Here is a 24,079-nt window from a genome sequence, read left to right as displayed (position 1 = left end):
GCCAGCTTGAATAATGATGATAAACATTCTGTGGAAAATGGAAGTTTCCTACAAAAGTTAAAACTAAATTGCAGTATAGATAAACTAAAAATTATTCCCTGCAACCTCAAGTCCTAACTTTCCTCAGTATGAATGGAATTTTGTTTAAACCATTTTAAAATTTAGAATTTCCTAAATAAGGAAAAATTCCTAGCTTACAGCAATGCCCCGTGGACAAGCCAGCTTTCCTAAAAGTGATCATGCATCTGCAGTCAAACACCAGACAGAGCCCTCAGGCTTTGTAACTACCCCCAGAATTTGCAGCAGTTCCCCCTTTCTTCCTCTAACGCTACATATGCTTTGTCTTTTTGCACGATACAGTGTAAGAGACCAAGCTGAGAGCAGTGACTGCTCTAATACACAGCACCTCAGTTTACAGGCAGTCCAGCATGCAAGTCACATCACTGCACACCTCGCCTCCTGTTAGGCCACTGCAGCAGCAGCACAATGCACACTGCCCACTCCTGCCTCTGAAGTCATGAATTCATGCTCTAGTTATCCTTATCAGTTCCCTTATCAATAGCATAAGGAAGTGACAAAGCTCAACTCGCTAAAAGTCTTTGGAAATAGTGGGGTGAAAAAAAAACAAGTAGGTTTCAACAGTAAAATTCAGCTATGATTTCTGGTGGGAAAACAGAATAATCACTTTCTGCACCTTGGTAATTCCCTGCCATCAGAAATAATTACACTGCTCCACAGTCATAAGGCATTTTGAAGCCTCCCTTACACACTGTTTAATGTTTGATTGTATAAAAGAACAGGGGAGGCCAGTAATTAGCATGTTTAAGGGTACTAGCCATAGGTACATTACCCATGTCAGATGGATCAAAATAAGCAAAACGAACAAAGTACTGCTCTAAATTAAATCATCTGCACCTGACCACTACAGGAAACTGCTTAAGAAGTATGTAAACATCAGTCAGTATTTTTCAAAGACTCCTTCCTCCTCTTTTGACACTTTAATAGAAGCAAATAGCTGCTACTCTTCCATTTCCCATATTTTGAGACCAAGCACACAGTCCTCCTATAATTTATTCTGTATCTATGCCTGGAAAACCGAGTGTTATTTCTCAAGACATTTTCCCTGTCAAAGTGCAAGGCCATTTCATAATTACAGTTATATTACTTCTCCACTCCTTACTAGAAGGCTCTCAGGCATCTCTTGCAAAAACATATATCTTGCAAAAAGCATACAGCCGCATTAAATCCTATTTAAAATGTGTCAAAAAGCAGGAATGACTCAGAATAGAAGAAAACCTAATTAAGTATTACAGGTTATCCCTTATTTAGGAAAAAACTTGCACTTGCAAATCCTCCACTCTTGGTGCAGCTGACACACACAAATAAAACAGTTTCATCGCATTCATATTTATAGTTCCAATTATGAAGAAGGATGTCTACCACAAGGGAATGCCGGGAAAAGTCCAATTTGTTATCCTCGGTTAATAAAGGTATTATTTTAACATGAACACAGTTATGCATCACCCAGATAACACTGCATGAAAGCATCTCAGTGTGATCTGTGAAGTACTGTAGTCTGCAAAGCATTGCTAGCACTTCACAGCAGACAGGCTGGTCATACACAAGCAGCTTCTCCAATCTTCCAGCTCCTGAAGCACTCTCCCAATGTGTCACACACTGTTAAAGTTATGCTGCTGTGCACAACAAGACCTGAGCCAGGCACCACCCTGAAATAGCTATGCCCAGGTCTTTCACCCAAGCATGAGCTCCCCTAAAATGCCTGGCAGCCTTTAAAAATAAAACCTATTTTTTAAAAAATTGAAAAAAGAAAGAGCTTGATGATTTTTAAGTGGATAAAAACTAAATCCATGGAGGAGAAAAAGCAGGGATTTCTGCCCCAGCTTGCTTGCTGATCTGTGTCCTCTAGAGGTTGATCCTTGCCTTCCAAGGCTACAAAAGGAAGATATTCTGCCACAGCAACCTCTGCCTGGTTCCCTCTTATGCCTCTGAAGTTTCTCTCATCCCTGGTGGCTCCCCACTCGTCCCTGCACACTATCACTCTTTGTATAAGCTGCAGCTCAGAGCCTAGTGCTGCAGATCTCTTGCCTGCCACAGCTCATTGCACATGACTTCCCCCCAAAGCCTGCTTCTTCCCCAGGGGAGCCAGAGAACAACCCTCCTCTCCCTCGAGAGGCATTCATTTGACCCATTCGTTTCTGAGGAGAATCTTCTTATGTAATTAAGAACCATCCATCCACTACGTAACAATTACTCTAGCTGCTGTCACACTGTTACTCAATTATGAATGAAGCAATCTAGGCAACTGTGAAAACAGCTTCTAATTCTACAAAACAAGTATTAAATCTAAGGTGTCCCCATGGGATAATGACACTACTGCACACTCAGCTTGTATACTTCAAACCATTTGTTAACCAAGACTCACGATCTAGACAACATAAAGGATAACATGCAAGTGTCATATTGGCCATTAAATATGCAAGCATTTATCAGTTTGTTTTTACTTCTGCAGTATTTTGATAATAGCATTTTAACTACTGCGTTTATACCACGCCTAGTAGAAAGGCTACCCAGCCACTGCTTTCAAGCATTCACATCTTCAGGACAAGCATCAGTGAAGTTGTTTATTATGCATTATGCCCTTCACAGTACAGCATTACAGCACAATATAGGCCTCCCTTCCCCTCCTAAACAATGAAATCATTTTATAAGCTTAAAAACCTCAGAGATCAGTCAAAAAACCTAGGTGGGATGATTTGAGTTATACACAAATATGTAGAGCAACACTCCCAGGCAGGGAAAAGGTAAAGGCTGCTCTCTCTTTTCTGCAGAGTAGGACTGTAGAAGTTAACTAATGTCAGGAGCTGAACACTGAGCAAGAACTCACCTGAGACACGTGTCATCCTTGTGGAAAAATAGCACTGCTCTAGGTCCTCAAAGTGAGCCGTGAGCCGCTTCCGTCGTGAGGCTAGCGTGCTGTTATACCAGGGCTGCTTTTTGGTCTGAATGGAGGAGAGAACATTCTTCTTCAGAAAGGTAAAGCCAGGCCTGGTTGCTATTTCAATAGATTTTAATAAATTGCAAACAGTTTATAGATTATATCTGGCTAGTTAAAAAGTTTACAAGTGACAATAAAGATCTTATTACTATCAATAGTTATGCTTAGGGTCTCATATTGCCAAGTTACAGGGTGCAGATGAGCAGCTGCTTTTAGACAGTCCTTGTTTTCTGAATCTTTGCAAATTCAGCTTCATACACAGAATATCAGCAACCCCTGGGGCTTCCAGTTCTCACACCACATGGACCGGGTAAGAAATACTTGCTAGAGCTCTGACAAACTGCCTGAAAAGAGGGGTTGTTTATTTTAAGGAGGTAGTTACTAAATTATTTCTTTTAAAGTAACTCAGTAACTATAAAAGCAAGCAAATAAAGAAGCAGAAATACACTAAGACACCATCAAGTTCAAAGGTTAGTTGAAAAGAAGTCCTTGGAAACATTATACAAATCATTTCCCAACCTACACAAGCAGCAGTAGTGAGAGACAGAAGCAAGGGATTGAAACTGCATCAACCACCTCTCACCCAAAAGGAACCAGAAAAAGTACTTGCTTTAATCACTAGTGAAAGGAACAAATTCCTCTATTACAGAAGAGGCATGAAGAGCACCTTGCTTTTAAGTTACATTTAAAGTCTCACACATCACACTTGCTCAGAGCTAATGAGGAAACACTAAAAGATCCAAGAACCAACAAGCTCCATAACGAAGACTTCCTAGTGAGCACCCCTGGACACGCACAAGGTCTGTAGTGCCACTCCCCAGCACTAACAAAACCCATCCAGCACGCACCAGGAAGGACTTAACTCCCCCTCAGTCCATGCAGGAGAACAGGCTGCGTGCACCACAACCATCCAGAAAGCTACCAAGAATTAACTAAGTTTAGAACCTAGTTTGAAGTTTACAGCTGTATGAACAGTATCCTAACTTTTAAGGAGGAAAGCAAACCCCAAGCCACAAAATCTCCAAGTGCCAGCTCCTGTGTGAGGCCCCTGGCTATGTGCTGGCATCGTGACTCACAACCACACGCTGACTGCGCCTCTGCTCGACAGCTTCTTTCTTCTTGAAAGCAGCTCCAATCTCAAAACACGTCTCCAACGCTGGAAAGTACTCCTACCTCAACACCTTTTAACTGCAATTTTCTAAAGCTTCAACAGCTTTAAGAGAGATTTAATGGAACACTTTTACGGCATCTCTCTTAATTTAGAGCACCAGCCTGCGAGGGCTCCAGCCTCTCTCAGCACACCAGAAGCGAGAAGGGCTCGAGACAACTCCAAGTACCGAGGAGCAAGCACTTCAGTCTCGTTAAGACAAACTGCCTGCGACATGATGAGCAATATAACCCAAACCTAAATCTGATCTGCTAGATGGGTCCGGTACACACTGAGGTGGCCCCCGTGCTTTGAAGCAGCTTGCCTGCCATTTCACACACCTGCTTGGTCTCCAGAGGAAAATCCCTCTGGAGCAGGTCTCCAGCGATCCAGCTGTGCTGGGAACCCATCTGCATTAAGCCATCTTGACATGATGCTCAGCAGCTAAGGATTTTAAGCGACTCCTTTTTACCAAACCACGTGATGAGCTTCTAAGCAAACAAGTCTGCTTCACAGCTACTTGTTAAGCAATGCCAGGAAACAGGAGTGAAGAAATAAGGGGAAATGAGTGAAAACTGCTCACTGTGTTATGGAAACTAAGAAACCTGTTATAGTTGTTCCAGCTGAGAACATTAGTTAAGATTACTCTTATCAAGAGTTATTCTTCTGCCTGAACTTCAGTAGGCACCCTAAGGAGTCCTCTTAAACAACAGGAAGAGCTTCACAGCTGTATACAAGCTCCTTATTGACAGCAAAAACAGGAGGTACTGCAACTAAATACTACCTGCAGGATTCCCCAGGACCTATGCGACTCATCCACTGCTTACTTCCAAAACTCAGCCTCTGGAAGAAAATTGTCCTGTAGCTCAGCGGTATATAAATTCTTCTTTAAGAACACATTTGCAAGCAATGCCAAGAGTCATCCTATCAGGAAAGCAAGTTATTCTGTCCATTCCAGCACAGCTCTGTACTGCAGCTGTGCTGAATCTAAGATTTTTGGCGTGACTGACAGTTTAAAGTACACAATTGAATTTACATTCTTAGAACTGTTTTTACTGTAAATAACTTCTTGCTGTAAACTCTTGTTGAAATGAGACTACCTTTGAATGAAAGGCTTAAGAGTTCTCTCTCAACTCCCCATCCAAACATACATTAAAGTTTGATTAGCAAATTTGCACTAGAGAATACAGACTTTGCACTGTCAAGGACAAAAAATCGCATTTGAGGACAAAAAATTACTCTCACAAATAAGACTGTCACAGGAATGACTAGAAAAATCTAGGTTGTTTGTTCTGTGCAGTACAGCTATGCCATTTCTTTCTATTTCAAAGGAAAAATTAAAGCACCGAGGCAAGTAGTGTCAGCAGAGAACAAACACACTATACCATATCAATCCTGAACATAAAACCCCCACTGAGAATTTACATGCCCTTTAGAGCATGGTGGAGCTGCAATCCTTCATTCAAGCAAAAACCTCACAGACCACAGTATCAGGAACTACAAACTTTCTTCCACAGGCTAATAGAGGAAAGTTTCTCATTACCTATTAGTTACACAGGTGCAAACAAAAACCTGCACACACACAAAAGCCCTAAATTCACGTCTATCAGTTACTGTCAAATAGGATCCAGCAGCACTTCCACCCGTTAATTTGCCAGTTGCTTGATATTTGTGTGCCCACCAACAGAGCACCAGAAACATGAGTTAGCATGCAACCAACAACCGGTTATAATCAAACCCCTTTTGAAGCAGTGATCTGGATACCAGTGTGATCTTCACAGCCCAGCTGATCCGCTCCTGAGTGACAGCACTGCCATGGTTTTGGAGCTAGGCCACGCAGGTCGGACTGAGTTTGGAGGCTGCCTGCCAAACTGCTTCATTATGTACTCAACTTTTTGCCCTTTGAAATATGAAGTCTTAGTACAGTTTGTAAGGCCCTAACAATGACAAACTACAAGGCAACTGTATGTTTGGAGAACAACTGTTGCTGTTTTAGAAGTCAGAGTTGATCCAAAATTATTTAAGTCAATGCAAAGGGTGAGGAATTCACATCCCTCCTAAAATACTGCCGACTTGAAGAAATGGAGAGCAAAACACATCCCCTCTGCCTCGGTAGAGTCAGCTTTGGGAATTAAGTCACATGTCTAAATAAACTACATTAATTTTCTTTGTCTGCATTATTATGGACATTCATAACCATGAACAGTCATTTCTGAGGCTACAATCATAGAATGTCTTGGGTTGGAAGGGACCTCAAAGATCATCTAGTTCCAACCCCCTGCCATAGGCAGGGACACCACCCACTAGATCAGGTTGCCCAGGGCCTTATCTAACCTGGTCTTGAACACCTCCAGGGATGGGGCAGCCACAACTTCTCCAGGCAACCTGTTCTAGTGCCTCACCACCCTGAGTGAAGAATTTCCTCCTTACCTGAAATCTAAATGTCCCCTCTTTTAGTTTATAAACCATTCCCTCTTGTCATTATCTGATGGAGTAAAGAGTCGCTTTTTTTTTTTTTTTTTAAAGTCCCCTTCAAGTACTGAAAAGTTGCAGTAAGGTCTCCCTGTAGCCTTCTCTTCTGTAGGATGAACAGCCCCAGATCTCTCAGCCTCTCTTTGTGGAGAGGTGCTCCGGCCCCTTGAGCATCTTTGTGCCCTCCTCTGGACCCACTCTTAACAACCCCACATCCTTCTGGTGCTGGGGGCCCCAGACCTGGACGCAGCACTGCAGGTGGGGCCTCACCAGGGCAGAGCAGAGGGGGACAATCCCCTCCAGTTTGCCCACCAGTTAAAGCAAGAGGCCAGTTGACTGGCACCCTGAAATGTGTTATGTTTTTCTTAATCTCTCCCCAACCTCCACATCTGCTTTTCCTTTCCCCCTGTGCGCAGACACATGTATTACCTTACCTGAGAACTGCCACTGAAGCCTGGAGGCTGGCTGTACTCCGTGGAGTCAATAATACTACTGCAAAACCAAAAGAAATAGTCTGCTTAAATCACTGTACAATCATCCTTTATCATTTCCAACCCATTCTGCTCTCCCCCATCCCCTTATATCCTGTAGCACCACTTGCCTTTGAAATCCATCTCACAGACAGGGAACACAAGGTTGTTTTTTGTTTGGGGGGCTGGGAGGGGGTGTTGTTTTGTTTTTAAATACAGGATGTCTACAACAGAATGTTGATCATCTCTGTATATACAAGAAATTTGTTTACTGTCACACACAATTAAGTATAGCACAATCTAATAATTTTTAATTAGAATGCGAAGTCATCTTCTGTACAAAATATGCAGGATAAGACATTCTGAAAATAACATGCCACCATTGGTTTTCACTTCCTTTGGAAAAAAAGAGAAGTTCAATGCTGTGACATTTGAAACAGCACCATGAAGAAGAAGATAGAGGAACCAACTTAAGAAAGACAAGTGTTCCAGGCATTTCTGAATCAATACAGGATACCAGCAACGAAACAGAATTAAACGCAATACCAACAGCCAGGATTATTACTAGAAACCACTACCATGCATAATCAGTATTTATGACAGCATACCTTAAATCACTGTTTTCAAATATATATGCTAACTCCAGAAATTTAACTTCCAAAGAATGCAAAAGCATCTGATACAGTCAGAAAACAGGTGGTTCGGTATTCTTATAGGCAAAATATTTAGCCATCAAAATGCAACACCAGAGCCGGTTTAAAACTCTTATTCAAAAATTTAAAATGCAGGTTAACATAAAAGAACACCATTTTAATAGTTACAGAGAACACATTGCAAGTAGTTACCATGGCTTGTTTCTGAAAATCTTTATTCCGTAACTCACTTCTGCTATGTCATTTGGCTTGGGCAGAAAAGAAGCTATGCTCATTATTCTCAGTTTTACTTAATAAGGTAACCCTGGGTTTAAGCACTGCTTGAGAAAGTTGGTTTCTTTAAAAAGCTGCCAGAACATTCGTATGTCCTGGTTTTGTAAGAGACAGTTGTACCTCTTGATGTGTATGTAATGGCTGCCAGAACTGATGCGTACACTTGACATCCTTGGTCATAAAACAAGTGGTCTGGCTGAAATGCCAGTCAGGGTACTTGCAAGTCTAGAAGGATGAAATAGTGGTACTAGTGCTTAAATATTTCTCTGAATGTTTTAAAGCTCCCCTGGAGGTAGAAGGAAGTAGAAACAGATGATGAGAGATGATTTTAAAGTATCGCTAGTGGCTAACTAGCAAGATGAGATTGATTGGAGTTCTGTTACAAGCAAGACAAAAGCTACAAACAAAGAAAATCTACGAGATAAAAATCATTATCTGCTGCTAGCTATTGCAGGGGAGAAAACAGCAGAGCTTTTTCAAGCACGGTCAGGGACAATGAACTTTAAATTAGAATGTGGCCACAAGAAATAATGAAACACGTACAGCAGATCCTGCCAGGAACAGCATGAGTAAGACACTTGGCTGGAAAGCAATGAAAAAGTACTCCACTCCGAGACAGGTATAGTGGCAATTAACAGCAAAACACAGAGACTTAGAGCGTCTAGTCTCGTTCTGCTGCAGGTTGTCTGGTGATGTAGAGCCTTCAAGAGTGCAGACGTCATTTCCCTAACCAGAATACAAATTCAAAGTCATTTCTGTGCAGTGCCTGTAGCAGAGTTAGCTGGCATAAGCTTGTATGTTTTCCTTTTAAAAAACAGGAAGCAAAAAATCAGAAAAATGCAAGTTTCCTCTAAAGTCTTCTTAAGAAGCTGCAGCAGTAGGCTCAGTTAAAGATCCAGCTACACTAAAATGACACATTTTAAAACCTGGAACAAGACGAACAGCAACACAGCAACCTGCGGTCTATAAACCACATTTGTTGGAGTCTTACGGGTGTGAAGAGTAATTAGAACAAGTGGAGAGGAAGGAGATCAGGATTTTGATAACTGAAGCTGAGTTACCAGGCAACTAATTTTTAGATCAGAATCTTTCCTGAGAAATGCCTATTACAGTGATAGTTTGTCATTGCTATTACTGCCTGAATAGCTAGTCACAGAAGTTGCTTACTTGTGTATCTTGTTTGCACCATTTACTGATAGCAAAAATAGCACATGCGCCTGTTCAGAAAAACCCTACCCAGAACTATTTGTTCTTTTCCCTATTCTTCCCATCTTGTTCTCTATTAGTATACAAACCCAGCAATCTGCAATCCTGTAAACAAGTGCCATGCTATTACCCAATTGAGTATTTCATCATACCCTGAACAAGCATAAAGGGGAAAATGTTTGTTTCTTGAAGCAGAGAATGTATTGAATGTGATAGCATTCGTTTTTGTTTTTGTTTTTTTTTTTTGCTAAAGGACTTAAAAAGGAAGATGGGGGGAGGCACCAAAATTTCACATTTTCAAGATGTTTGGGATAGGAAAAAAGCTATTAAGGACGAAAAGAAACAGAATTAATGGAGCAAGCTTGTAATTCAGAGGAAGCAGATGAATAAGGGCAAGTCACCAGAGACCAGATAAAACTCTGAATTCCTGAGAACTATATTCTTGAGCTTTAAATTCAAAGGCTAAAGAGACTTTTTTAAAATCTCAGCTTGGGTCTATAATGGCCTTGCGCTATTTATGACATAAAATAGTAAGTTTATATGACTATTTAATTTCAGTGTGTTAAGCATGTTAACAAGTTATGTTCTTTATTAAATACACATACTATTTTAATTCTGTTAGAAGTTTAAGGAGTCTCTGCAAGTTTAGTATTTTAACTGAAGTTAAATGAAGGAAGTGAAGCTATCTCAAAAACATTTGTATTTCATTCTTACTGGTTTTACTTACGGGAAGATTAAATATATCAGTTAAGATAGAACTGGAAAAAACAGCAGATTAAAGCTCCTATCAGTTGTTCTGCACTATTCTTTCCAATGAGGAATAACAATTAATTCATGAAATACTCTCCAGAACTTAAATTTAATGATGAAAAGAAAATGAATTTCCAGGGGTAGAAGTTTCTGGAATCAGAGGTTGGGTAATTTAAACCAATTCAATTACTTGAAATATATAAAAACACAACTTCTGAATAGGACAGGGAAAGAAGCTGCAACAGCCAGGCAAAAAGTTATACCTGTTCAAACACCACCTTCACCTACTATTTTCTTTGACCACTCACAACTATGTCTTAATGCAGCAGTGTCATTAAGAAATAGAAAAGCAGGTCTTACACAGAGAGAAGGCAACCCCAAACATTACAGAAAAACCCTAAACACTTTGTTTTACCACACTCTTGGTATTGTTTTGTAGCAGAGGGGAAAACAGCCCATAAAGGTTCAAGACCCAGCCAAGATGGAACTGGACAAGTGTAAGAAGATCTGGCAAGAAGACAAACCCATGGTCTCTGCACCTGCCATGGTCTGATCCACACCACCATCTCCCAGCAGACCTTAGCTGAAACTCCCTGAAATATTTGAGACATTATCTTACATCTTCAAAAGCAAGAACCGAGAATGACTGACCCTAGCACACAAAATAAACAGCCATAAAGAAATGGTAAGAACTCTCAGTAGACTGAAACCAGTGTAGGTCATACACAGCAGACTTGTAAACCCTTTCACAAAAACTCCTGGGCTTAAAATATTTTCTCAGGTGTCAACAGGTTTCAACAGAAAGTTCTCTGGGAGCTTGTTTGTTAACTTGCCCCAAGTAACACACGTCTACTCAAACACAATCTTCCCAGAAAAAAGGTTTCTAGGCCTGAAGCCATTCAACATACAAGTAACAAGTTCAGCCCAACCCATGCTGAAGTTTTCCCCAAGTAGCAGTAACATGAAACAAACCACAAGCAAAACTGTTTAATAGCCAATAACCAGAGAACTGGTAGAACCTGACAAGAACCTCATCAGCTTCACAAAACTGCTGCTTAGCAGAACAGCAGTAACCCACATGAAGATGCACCTGCATCCAAAAACTGGGCAAGCAGCAAAGGGCAGAGTAACAAACACTGCTCCCATCCATCTTGGCCATATTCCTGTCCCTTCCCTCAGGGCCAACTAGAATTTCCTAGAAATGAGAGATACTTGTCTCTATGTCCAGAAACAGCATCTCAGTAAAAGCCCCGGCTACTACTGCTATGCTCCATAACAAAGCACTATATAGAAATGTCTCCAGGAGAGGAAATCTGATAATTTCTTTCTCACTTCTGTACTACCAGGTTTAAAACTCCTAATCGCAGAAAAGGTACTGATAAAGTTTTATAACAAAGTCAACCACAAAGAACTCTACTGTTAGGAAAATACACTTGGGACAGGTAGGAGAGATGTTCATTTAATAACATAACTTGGCCCTGTAAAACCTGAGCTTTCCTACAGCCAAAAAATGGGGCTATAAAGAAGTAGAACACTACAAACCCTGACACGTGCAACTTGGACATAAGAAGCATCTGCAATTTTGTCATCAAGAAACCAGATTATGCAATATTTCAGACAAAAATCCACATTGAAAGTATGTTATTAGAAATATATTTCATTAAATCAAATCAGACAGATTAAAATATGCATGCTCTTGATTCTGTTTTAAATCTGATTCTGTGAGCCTACACCTTTAGCCGCTCATGCTGAGTGGAAAAGCTATAGGACAACATTATCATACAAGATTTAGACTTTTAATATGCGAAGCAAAACTGCATAATGTTCAGGAAAGGTAGCACGTATGTATGTTTCATACCATAGCAAAGGGCTACAACTCAAGTTAACTAACCCATTCTACATTTAAAACCATCAGCTTTCCACAGTATCCGGGTAAGAGATGCGGTTTTTCATCCAACTGTAGTCTCAGATGGTGTTTGCTTTCTTTGCTTTCACTACTTTCTTCTACAAAAGTTTGTATCAATCAAAAACAGAACAGGTAAATACTGTATGGTACTCAAAGTCTAGTTTTACTTGTGTTTTGTGCATTGCATGGAAAAGACTAACAAGTATAGTGCAATATGTACAGTCTCAAATCCACGTTCTGAGTTGCAAGCTCCATACCTGTGCGAAGGTGAAGGAGCTTCAAACTGTGGCACTGTACTGTCCTCACTGACTGGGGAATACAAGCCACTCATTTCCTGAAACAGAAAGCCACGTTACAGCAAAACTGACAATACATGAATTGAAAGCACATTTTGATATATGGTATTTAGAGGTGTTTTTTCCCCCCAAGCAAATAACCAACTGTATCTGCATTTCTTCAGCTTCCACCTAAAAGTCCTTACACTTTTTTTCCCCCCTTTGTTTCGCTCCAACTGTTTATGAAACTCCACAGCCAGTGATTCCCCCCCCCAAAAGAGCAGTTATGAAGCTTATACTCAAATAAAAAATGATTCAGTTAACATCCAATGGCCTCTAACCCAGTACACCTCCCTTAAATGTAGCAGAACAAGCAAGCTCTAACTACACTTTTGACATAGATGCAAGCTTTTATCTATAGCCTTCACAGCTATAAGGTCATGTTGGATGTGGGTCAGGGCAAGAACAGCCAAAAGAAGGCAAAGCAAAGGTGGTATTGTGCCCTAGACTTGAAAGAGGATATATCAACCTTCTGCAGGACAGGTGCACAACAGAAACTTTGCACATGAACTTGGCTTTGTCACTTGAAGACTAAATCACTGCAGTGCACCCAGTAGGAGATTCTATCTTTAACCCATTTGAGAAATGGAAGCTATGAAGGATGCTGCAGCTCATTAGCTAGGGGGGCAAGGTGTTCCAGGACAACATTACTGGAGCTTTTTAAATTCCCGCTAGGTGCCCATTAGTTGTTAGGTAGAAAGTAAGATATTTGTGACAGAAGAGATCCCAGACTTTAGAGGTCAGTCCCAAGGTCACTGTCACACACTGGATGCATACTCCAGCTGCAGTCCAGTGAAGGGCTTGATTAAAAGAGCAGAAAAGCAGGTAGCTAGATATTCTTCAAGGGATCCAACAGCTTTGGGAATAGCTTCTCCTAAATCTGAAGGCCTATTTTACCAGTCTAACAAGCAAACGTATATTTATTTCCCAAGAATGGGAAGATTCAGGAAAGCCAGCTTGTTACCTACCAAGCTATAGTTTGTGTAGCTATCATCTGAAGGGAAGCTCCTGCAGTTGTCAGTTTTATTTATATTTTGATTATTCATCAGCATTTGTATGAATTGGAAATAAATGAAGAAATCTAATAGGCTTTTGGGCAGTGCATGGAAGCTGGCACTGAAGCAGCAGACATGCAAATTGATTTCCAAGAAGCTCTAAGGGAACTCTGTTTTTGAAAGGTGGCGGAATTTGATGCATTCCTGAAAGTTTCCTACTTCACAAAACACTAAAATGATTAGAGGGAAGGACCAAACAGAAACCTGAAGAACTAAATAAGTACAGAAAGATTAAGCTGATAGGTTTACAAATACTTTAAGAATTATTCTTAAATTCTAAAGAGATCCCTACCAAAATTAGAAGAATTACATCAGGAAGTAGCAGATTCTTTCTGCTTTGACATGAGAGGAGCTGGTTCTGTTCTTACCCTGCCTCTGCATTACAGCTCTCTTGTGCACCCCAGTACATCTCCATTCTAAGAGTGGCACATTGTTAAGATTTAAACATCCTGTGTAAACAGCCAGAATAGGGCAACAAACAAAAATCATAAGTTACGATCAATAAACCAGCTGTTGATTTCTGGCAATTATTCTAAAATACTTACTACTCACACAAAGAGATTGAAAGATATGATTATATAAGAGCTAGGTTTCCATAAAGCACCCTCTTACCAACCTGCAGCTTGCACACATCAACTATACGAGCAAATTAAAGAAAGAGCATCATCTGTTCGTTTTCTCATTACTGAACCCAACACCATAAATTTAACACAGCAGCCCCACAGCAAGGCAGACAGCTTGATGGAAATGAAAAATTGCCAGAGTTGGAACATCGTGGCACCTCACCTCTACTCGTTTAATATCTTCTTCCAGAACACTTAGCTCCTTCTGGATCTGCTCCAATTGCTGTGGATAAGAGAATGAGAGAAATCTAAATCAATCTGCACTGTACCACCACCATGATAAATAAAGATCTCTTTAGAGAGAAACCTTAACTATTGTAATTAACATACTACATGATTCAAAAGTCAATAGGCAGAAGTTCATATGCACAGATTAACATAAGTAAGCATGCAAACTACATTCAAGACAAAGTTGCTATCATGTAACAGTAAAAAAAACAAGAGCATGAGGTTCTTCGATTTTAATCACAAGGAGACCCACATTATGCAAAGTAACACTTCTGCAGTCCTCCGTGCAAGATATTTACTTTCCATGCAAGGTATTTACAACTAGTTTACAAGCACTGAACATGATCTGGGAAAACCACCATGAACAAGACAGCAACCATTTTACCCTTCAATATGAAATACTTTACTAAAACTATTAAGAGTGTTTCTCTCACTGGCAGTTAACCTGCCAATCAACAATTTACTGGCAAGATTTTCAGATTGGCAAAAAATACCTGTTATGACCAGGGAAAGATTTGCTCCTGGCACCAACCGTCACACGGTGTTTCTTTCAAGGTGAAGTACTTACCTCGGTTACATCACAGACAGTGGTCAACCTAACTAAGGGCCGTCTTCGAAAGGGTCAGACAGGAACTTCTTACACACAGTCACCATTCTCTTTCCCTTCTATGGGTCACACTGGTTTTGGGGAATACTTTTCAGTCAATATCCTGGCTTCGCTTGTTTCTCATAACTGAGAGGCCACGGACTTGAAGATTACTGTTTATTCCGAGGCAAGAGCATCCTCTGCTTACCAGCTCCAATCCCCACCCTCCTTCAGCAAACCTCTCTCATCCAAACACCCGCACAGGCTATGCCCAGCCTTGCAAGACTCTTAACACATGCACTTCTCTAGGCAGGAGCTCCAAGTCCAGGCCTACCCAGACCAATCCCAGCTCCAGCGTAAGCCTGGTTCACCAAGACACACAGCCCTAATGAAGAAATTGAGAACTGGAAGCCCAGCTGACTTGCCTCAACTCGCAATAAAAAGCTGCAGACAGCTAGCACTGTGGCATTTGACCAGAAGCTATTACTAAGTTGGCAAGTCCACTGAAAGCGCACTGAGCACAACACATTTTTTGAAGGCTTGACAAATTTTTTGCTTTCAGAATTTATAAGGGAATATCAAATAGTCCAAACCCAAAATTATTAGTATTGCATTACATAGTACTCTTAGTATGACATATTCCCAAGAACATTTGGCAGACTACTTCCAAAGACTTACTCCCTCAAGTGCTTATGCCTGATTTTAAAATGACAGCCTTTTGTTTTTAAGCAAACAAACCCCATCGCTAACATTCCCACTGTTGATCAGCATTGCTAATACTCATGTGCAACCCACTACTCACGATAACCCACTATTTTAATTTACCTTTTCAACATTAAGAATGCCTCTGTCCTTGAAGGCAGGAGAGGACTGCTGGGTCTATGTCTGTTTTTAAGATGGCCGATTCTTCCTTGAAACATGACATTGTAGCTGTATCCTAATTTTCTACTCTGAAGTTTTCAGTTCGTACTTAATTTTAGTCACAGACAGCAGAAGTTTAATGGTTTAAACCTAGACTGCCACAGATAATTTACAAACCACTACACCATAACAGATAATTCCATTTTCACTTGCAAAACCTACAGCAAGAATAGCAGGTGGTGCTATAGCTTCAAGATTAGTGGTAAAGCTAAGTGACACTCACACAGCATGGGTCCTGCCTGTACTCAGCTCTAGCAGTCAAATACCATTAGTCCCCCACTTTCATAAACTTCATTTAAAAATGAAGTTACAAAAACACACTGAGAAGTTCCAAAATTACAGCAAGGAAGTCAGCTATTCTACAATGCACTGGCTCACAGCCAAACGAGAAGACTGAAAAATAACTGATGGTGGTTGTCACCACGTAAACAGGAGAACTTTTTATAGGCACCAGAGCAGAAGCATTTTATCAGCCAGCTTTTATTAAATATTGCAGAGAACCAAAAGTACCAGATTTGGAACTTAATTTACTGTTGCTAAAGCATCCTTCTAGTTACACTGGGGCAATTTGAACCTATCAGGCTTCGCAGACAGCAGCAAGCCTAAAAATAAGGCAAGTGCGTTGCATGGTTACTGTAGAAAGAGACTTCTCACCCCCATCAGCAAATGAGTTACTAATGCCCATACCAAGACCTTTTTTCTGGTAGGTCACCTCAAGTGTTTCATGGTTTTGCTTTCGTCTATCAAAGCCCTTAAATCTTAATCATTCCAATTAAACTCTGAAAAATGAGACTGATTTATAAATTGCCAGCCATTGAGGAACATTTAGGGAAAGCTAAATGAATTATAAGTCCTTGTAGTATATCCAGACTTACAGGCCCTTAATTTGATTTTTCGATTTTGTTGGGCACAAAAAAAAAAAATCAAGCCAAGTCCTGTCCCAGTGACGAGCAGAATCATGCCTGTCAAGCTCTAGATTAAGTCAGCATAACACCTAGAATGAATGCTTAAATAAATGCTAAAATAGAAGCACATAGTATAAACTCTCCCCAGACACAGATGCTTTCCCAGAACTGAAAGGGCCAATGTGGACAAGCAGAAGGCTGCAGTTCGGTACCTATAACACACCTAGTTGTTTCCACATCACTGTGAATAAACTACAAGAAGTAGTTGTATAATGTTCTGGTCCCAAATTACACAAATGCATGTGTACAAAAGGAAAAGGATGATCTCAAAATAGGTTGTTCTTATAACCTCTGGAAAACAAGTTTTAGAACATGCAAGTCATGAACTAACGGCCTGGAAAAATAGGATGTCAAGGAGCTGCATGTCAGTTACAAAAAACAAGCTAAAGGCACAACTCGGAGCTAGTCTCAGCTGAGCAGAACTACAAGGACAGACAAGCTCATACAGTGAACTAGCTGCACAGCTCTACAGTGTGAGTACACAACTTGACTCCCACACCACAACCACCAGTCATAAATGCTTCCAGTACAGGCAGAATACAGCCCCCTTCCAAGTGCAGACTCTTCAAAGGTTGAAGAGGAACTAAAGAATAAAAGCATGACTACTGGCAACCTGCTTGCTCAAATAACCTAGCAGTAATAGGCAAAAAAAAGTGAAAGCAATGGCCAAGGAAAGAAACTTAGGCTCAGCAATTAGAAAAAAAGCTACCATAGTAGGGAACATAGGCTCTCATAGCTTTCTTATTAGATAACCTTTTAGATCCAAACTGTTCAGACCACCAAGCAGTCCCCAAGAATCCTCTGGTTTGAGTCTGAAACTGTCTAGATATACATACAGAGATCCCTGAAGACAACTCTCAGCCCAGGACTATGTGCAGTGACATCGTCTCAGTGCAGTTATGCACGGATACAGCTCTCAACACCACCAAAACGCTCCTGACCTTGCGTACAAGAATCTAGGTTGGGAATACTAACTTGGGTTTACACAGCACTAAAGGCCAGGACATGGTCAGAACAGGATTTCAGTCAGCTATCTGCCAACAAGTGTAGCTGGGCACAGAGCTGTTTTCCATCCTCGTGCTTCCTGTTTTTCCTGGATTGAAGGCCCACGAGGCAGTGACTTCACTTGTTGTGTTTGTACAGCACAGACAAAAAAGCAGTCCTGATTGGGTCTCCTGGTCCAGTTTTAAGTACTTACAAAAAAAAAAAGCTGTCATTACATCAGTGTTGTTCACACTAAACCTGGCATTTTTCTTAACTTTGTTGATTCACTGATGAATTCAGGATGCTACCATCTAGACCAGGGCTCAGCGGAATTTCCCAGTGCCAAGGAGATGGCCTGTAAAGAAACAGCCTAGAAAAATGCATGAGGGAAAGAGCCATACACCCTTGAGCAGCTGTGTTTCAAACTCTAGAAAAGGCACAAGAAAAGAATAGCAGAATTTATTTTCAATGGAAATATTGTGAAATCACTAATGCAACTCCCACCGAGCAGCTTAAATAGAATTTCTGGATTCATGTTTTTAGAAACAAGTCACATTATATTCTGCCACACACCCTCAATGCTCTGATCTAAAAGTTTCACCACCCTATGTACAATAGATCAAGACAAGAAAACTTCATCCAGCATTATCTCTTTCTACTTCTTGTCTTTCCATCAACTCATCTTCTAACAAAGTTGAGTATAAACTTCAGTATATTAACAGCTGAACCTCAGTTCAGACCCCCAGTTAGATCACTTTCTTACCATAAAACTCAATACCTCAACTGCAGCTCTTCAATGAATTAGATCAATTTCTCTGGAAACCAGCTGGAAGTCTCATCTGTCTCAGGGTTTTCCTTCCATTATTGCTTCTAACAGAGCCTGTTATAACATACAGGGCAAGTACAGCAAGGAAGTAATCTTCAGAGTTGAAAGAAATTTTAGCCTTTTAAATTAACTGCAAATTTTGACATCAAATTCCATTTGCTGAAAGCTTTGATGTTATGAAGTCTTTGCACAAGTGGAAATGATGCAATGTCTTTTGGTATGAAGACATGAAGAATGCATGAGTCTCTGAATGTTGTTTTCGTTGGTCAAATGTGGAATCCAAGCCTTCTAGGCATATAGGCAGGCCATCCATAGCAGACTTGCCTGCAGGGAATATTTCTTCTGTGGTCAATACTTCCTCCAAACTGCAAATGTTTCCTCTTGACTGGGGAAGAGATAACAGAAGTCTGAAGACTGCATCCTTGTTGGATTAACGCACAGAATTCCTGCAAGCAGGAGGGTGGAGATGCATGGCTGACAAGTGTTTCATACTTTTAATTTCTGCCCATTTCCCCACTATAAATCCTCCAGTTTGGGTTGCGGGAGCAAGGCTTTGAATGCTTATTAATATGGTTTGATGGAAGGGTATCACAAGAGAAGGACTGCTACGGCAAGAAACAAAACTATCTAAACATTTAGATTAATTCAGAATTTAATACATCCCAACAAAATGCCAGTTAGCTCTTAAGGTTAAGATGCCCCCTCTTCCTTTGGAAAGACCTCTCCACTGAAGGAAGGACAATCAGCTAATATATACTGATATTTTTATGGTAATCTATAGCCTGCTGCTCATACATTAACTGCATCCTTGGCTTATCACTGCAGTCAGAACTCATGCCTCTAATTGAGCAGCTTAGAAATGCAAATAGATTTAAAATCCCAGTTATTTAAGTGCATATCATAGGAAAGAGTACTATAGCTATAAATTCACCTCAGGAGTCCTGGAATGTAATCAAGACTATATGACAACATAAGAGCATAACAGATTTCTTGTTCTGTCACCTCCTCTTGCTTATTCATTAGTTCATCCATGTGTGTATGCACAGAACAATAAGATCTGACAGGTGAGGTGATTAACAAGCTAATGACATCCCTGGAGAATTCATGCTTATAACTCCCTGCAATTATACCACAAAAACTAATAACTCCTCTTATTTTTAGTATTTAACATGCTCACAATATGGAGTAAGTGGAGATGCTTGGGTAGATGTGTGTCTGAGGCTGAAAAGGGTGATGATGATTCTGAAACACTAAGCAGGCACTCAGCACAGAAAGCCTGAGAACACAGCAGGATTACTCTTCTGCCCCACGATACTAAAGAGCTGCAAACAGACGCCTTGCATTAGCAGATACGAAAGAGGTCTTGTTTGTTAGACATGAGAGATGTAATGTGACATTATTAGAAACAAAAAGCCCATGAAACGTAAAAATGAAGTGACAGCCATCAAAAGAAGGATGAATGCATCTAGGGGATATCACCTGCATGTTGCAGAACTTGATTTGTGATACCCATCATTAAGCTAAATATCCTCCTTCAGTAAGCAAGTGTTCCACTTCACTGAAATGCGTAACAGACTCTCCATCAAGTAGCTGTGCTGAGAACGTTTTAGGACAAATTATACGTAACATATATGCATACATATGCATAGACATGCATGTGTGGTGGTATCTAGCTTTATGTGGTAAGATTAAAATCATGCCAAGGCAATTAGTAAAGTCTCCTTAAATGATGAATATAAAACTGAGCAGAATTCTGTGTTACCTAGTATTATCAGCTCTTACAAAGCATTCAAGATGAAAACATGATCATTTAGAAGTATTTCAAGTTTAACTTTCATTAAGTATTTATGCAACTCAACCAAGCTAACAGCATTAAAATACAAATTTAAAAACATCACAGGTTGTTGCATTTGGTTTCCCTTCAAAATAGTAATAAGAAACAAAGTCAAGTATTTTGTTATTAAACTTGACCTTCTAGAGTCCTTGGATCTTTGATTTCAACAGAAGAGAATGCTGGATGAAAAAAATGGAAAGTGTGCATTCAATTAACTTTGCACACATATGGAAAGGCATGCAGCCACGCTATGTTTGCCTTTAAGACAACCAGCTATTGTGGATGATCAATACATTCCTCCCCTCTAAAACGTATTTTGTTGATGGAGTATTTAAGCTTTAGCCATTTGTTTTCAATCTTTTACAAAGTCAGTCAGATTTTTTTTTCCTATTAGTATTGCCAAGAACTTGTTTTTTGCCACATTGCCATAGGTCAGAAAGAAAACAAAATATAAACTTAAAAGAAAAAGGACTTGCAAATACCTTTGTGCAAAATACATGCAGTAAATTTCAACTTGAAAGATCAATGTTCTGGAAAGTTATGAACACATCAAAACAGAATTTCTAATGGAAACTTCTGCAGGTGCTGAACCTCACATTTATCTTCTAGAGAAATGATGAAAGCGCAAGGAAGAGGCATTTGTCAAAAGACTTTACTACAGCAATATTCTGAATTCTTAAGTATAAGTCTATAGAGTTTTCTTCTAGATATAAACACCCCTCCAATATGCTCAGAAGTCACCATTTCTGGAAGACAGGAGGGAAAAAACTTCTTAGTGAAGTAAGCAAGGAGGGTTACAGGTGGTTAATTTTACGCTCTGAACATGTTGTTAAATAGTATGCAAGTACACTAACCCTAGAGTAATATCTGTATTAGCAAACACTGTACCTAGTCTCCACATAAGAAACTAAGAGTCTGATAAGTAAAACCTGTTAATAAAATTATGCAATAAATAATATTCAAAGAAGCACACCAGAAAACAAAGTTAACAAGGAAATTGTACATTTCTTTAAACATTTAAGACAGATATGAAACAGGCACTCTCAACCTACACAAAAGCAACTTTCCTTTTTAAAAAAATAAAACCAGAAAACCCACGGTACAGCTATAGCTTACCGAGTGAAATTGCAATTGCTCTGTGGTCTTTACTAGAACCAGGATTGAATCAGTAAAAAAAAAAACAAGAAATAGCGTTCCTTCACATTGCCTCCACAAAATAAAGCCTGCTGACAAGACTTAGCTATGGGGAATACATTGCAGAAGCATTCTAAGGTCCTTGCATGCTTAGTTCCATCTTTACTTCTTAAGAAGTCACCTTCTACAGCATCAAAAGAATATGTACATGTCCCCGATAACCTTCCTCTGCTTTACTTCATTAAGATAATCTAAAGCCCTCTTCTGAACTAGCACCTCAGGTTTCTGCAGACATCTCCATGCAGGTTACACCCAGATATACCTTCACCACAGGCATAAGCTATGTCCTTCCCCAAACAGTAGTTCTTCTGTTACCCAAATAAAAAAGTTTTTTTTTCCAGAAAGTAGTATGTGTAACAAACTCTGCTGCCTACAGGGAGGAGCTTAGGATTTACTGTAGCAGAAGTACCAGCTGGATTGATTTAGTCTAGGGGTACAGCTGGAGTCTTGATCACTGAAGACAGGTTTTGATATCCTCCTAAAACCATCTTATTGACTGCTTCATATTTTCCATGCTTCTATCCATTGTTTCTTATCTTTCTTATCAAGCAAGGAGAAAGATTGCTAGTGCAAGTCTGACAAGGCTTCATTTCCTTTAAGATGAATGGCAAGGCTAGATGCTAACACTACGGCAAGCTCTGAAGTGACAGGCCCACACAGAGGTCTTCTGAGATGTGACAGTCTGCATTTCATGCTGGGATACAAAGGGCAGGGGGAAGAGGGGGTTAAAGAAATTACACCAGAAGAAATCTTGACAACAGAGGGAACACAAGCAGGGATAAAGGATCTGAAATAGATCCTGTCCCAATAGGCTTTAAGATGTTCCCAAGGCCACATTCTTAGCCTTAAAAATGATGGGGTCCCTGTCCATTACTACTAAAGCCAAGGGCACACACAGATGATAGAAAAGGTTCCCCAGGTGCTGAACATCACAGTCAGTGGAAGAACACCACACATGTTAGAAATGTGAAGCTATGCCATTTCCCTTCATCCACCCCACTCAACACGTGACCTAAAACAGGCATCAACAGCACTTCCTTCTGCGAGACTTGTTGCAACTCAGTTTCAGCTGCAGGAAAGCCAAGCCAAGCCAAGCCATCATTGTTTTTTATTCTTGGTATTGCCCCAAACACCTTGCACTTGAACCATTACTCAAAAAAGAATGCCCCGGCTAAGCTGTGTATGAGCCTCCTGCCGCACCAGCTTCACAGTTCACCTCCCAGACAAACACAGTTCCTGTGAAACTTGGGAAATCTCCCAACAGTCCTTCAAGCTGCACCAAGTCTTCAGAGAAGGTATTTAATGAGTACGGGTGGACAATGGCCAGAGCCTGCATTAGTTCTGCTACAAAGATGAGTCAAGTTTCTTAAATTCACTGGATAATCCTAAACATTACAAATAGGAGAAAAATGAAAGTAGATATTCTGAAGATTGAGGGGTGCCATAAAGTAACTTCCTACCACTCTAAAAAAAATAGAAGCGGAGATGCCTCGGTGGTTTCAAACAGTGCTCCTGCCTTTGCTGTTTAAGCAAAACCAACAGCAATATAGATTTTCTTTTTAACCTTGAAGGCTTAAACAAATAGTCTGCTTCATGCTTTGGGATGACTCTGCAACCAGACCCTCAAACCATTCTGAAGGTTTCTCACGTGCACTGCCTTTACATGGTTCAAGTTTGCAGCACTTTGCATTCACACTATTGGATCTTATGTTCCACAAATCTTTCATCAAAAAAGTGCCTCCTGAAAGCTTTTCCTTTTATGGTTTTCACCATCATTCCTCTAGGTTTCTGAGATATTTCTGGTACCAGGGTTTATGCTGTTTGCATGACAGTTATAAATGAGAAGTCCCATACCATGAAAGACAATATGTTTGATTATGGAACCCTCTCTCATTCCTTGGGAGGCTCATTTTGAGACAAATAAGAACACAGACTACTCATTCTTTTGTGACACAGCATTAGTCATGGCATTTGATACGCTAAAAAGAAAAATGAGACCGACCAGTTTCACTCCTTCTCAGGCTTTCAACTTTTCTATCACAGAAAATATCTTGTTTCAAGAACTTGGTAAAGCATGTGGGAAGAAGAGAACTAGAGGACAGAGATTCCAAATTGAATTTACATCAGTGTGAGACAAAAAGGCAAGAGATTAAAAACTGAAGGTGTCACTCATAAACAGATTAATTTTCCTTGAATCCCATATGTCCTCTGCATGAGACTTCCCCAAACAGGCCTTGCCTTTTTCTTTGCAGAGAGAACACCAGGCTAACAGATCACTTAAATAGAAACAAAATGACAGAAGGCCACAGACAACACCTCACCAGCTGAAAACCAATGCAAGTTACCTCTCGTTTATTTCTTCTGGCAACTTTGAGAAATTCCATGAGGATCTGCAATTGGGCAGCATGGGACTCCTGTAACACAGTAAATAAGAGTGTTTCTCTTAATAGCTATGGAATGGTTACACAAACATTCATTTTCTACACAGAAATTCACGCTTTGCACAGAAACGGCTTTCAGAGACGAGGAGAAGAAAATAGCTTAATGCGGTTTTAAGAACAGTAGTTTGCCTTTGCCTTACAGGCGTTAAAGTTTTGTTTGGATCACAAGTTTTCACATGAAGGCAGAAATCCTT

At 40.2% G+C, this 24,079-nt stretch overlaps 1 protein-coding gene across 6 annotated transcripts in view; it reads right to left on the bottom strand.

Annotated features, from left to right (window-relative positions):
• Positions 1–24,079, bottom strand: part of COP1 (COP1 E3 ubiquitin ligase) — a 129,305-nt gene that overhangs the window by 91,814 nt on the left and 13,412 nt on the right. For all 6 annotated transcript variants that reach the window (XR_010833383.1, XR_010833380.1, XR_010833381.1 and 3 more), the window contains exons 6-10: positions 23,790–23,858; positions 14,070–14,129; positions 12,151–12,227; positions 7,070–7,127; positions 2,906–3,020 (exon numbers count right to left, since the gene is read on the bottom strand). Coding sequence is in view for 1 of the 6 variants with exons in the window: in XM_048073338.2 (XP_047929295.2) it covers positions 2,906–3,020; positions 7,070–7,127; positions 12,151–12,227; positions 14,070–14,129; positions 23,790–23,858 (379 nt within the window). In the remaining 5 variants the exon portion in view is untranslated. The remainder of the gene's footprint in view (positions 1–2,905; positions 3,021–7,069; positions 7,128–12,150; positions 12,228–14,069; positions 14,130–23,789; positions 23,859–24,079) is intronic.

Source organism: Anser cygnoides, chromosome 8 (genome assembly GCF_040182565.1).
Source record: "Anser cygnoides isolate HZ-2024a breed goose chromosome 8, Taihu_goose_T2T_genome, whole genome shotgun sequence".
Taxonomy (NCBI): domain Eukaryota; kingdom Metazoa; phylum Chordata; class Aves; order Anseriformes; family Anatidae; genus Anser; species Anser cygnoides.
This window is presented reverse-complemented; position numbering and strand designations above follow the sequence as displayed.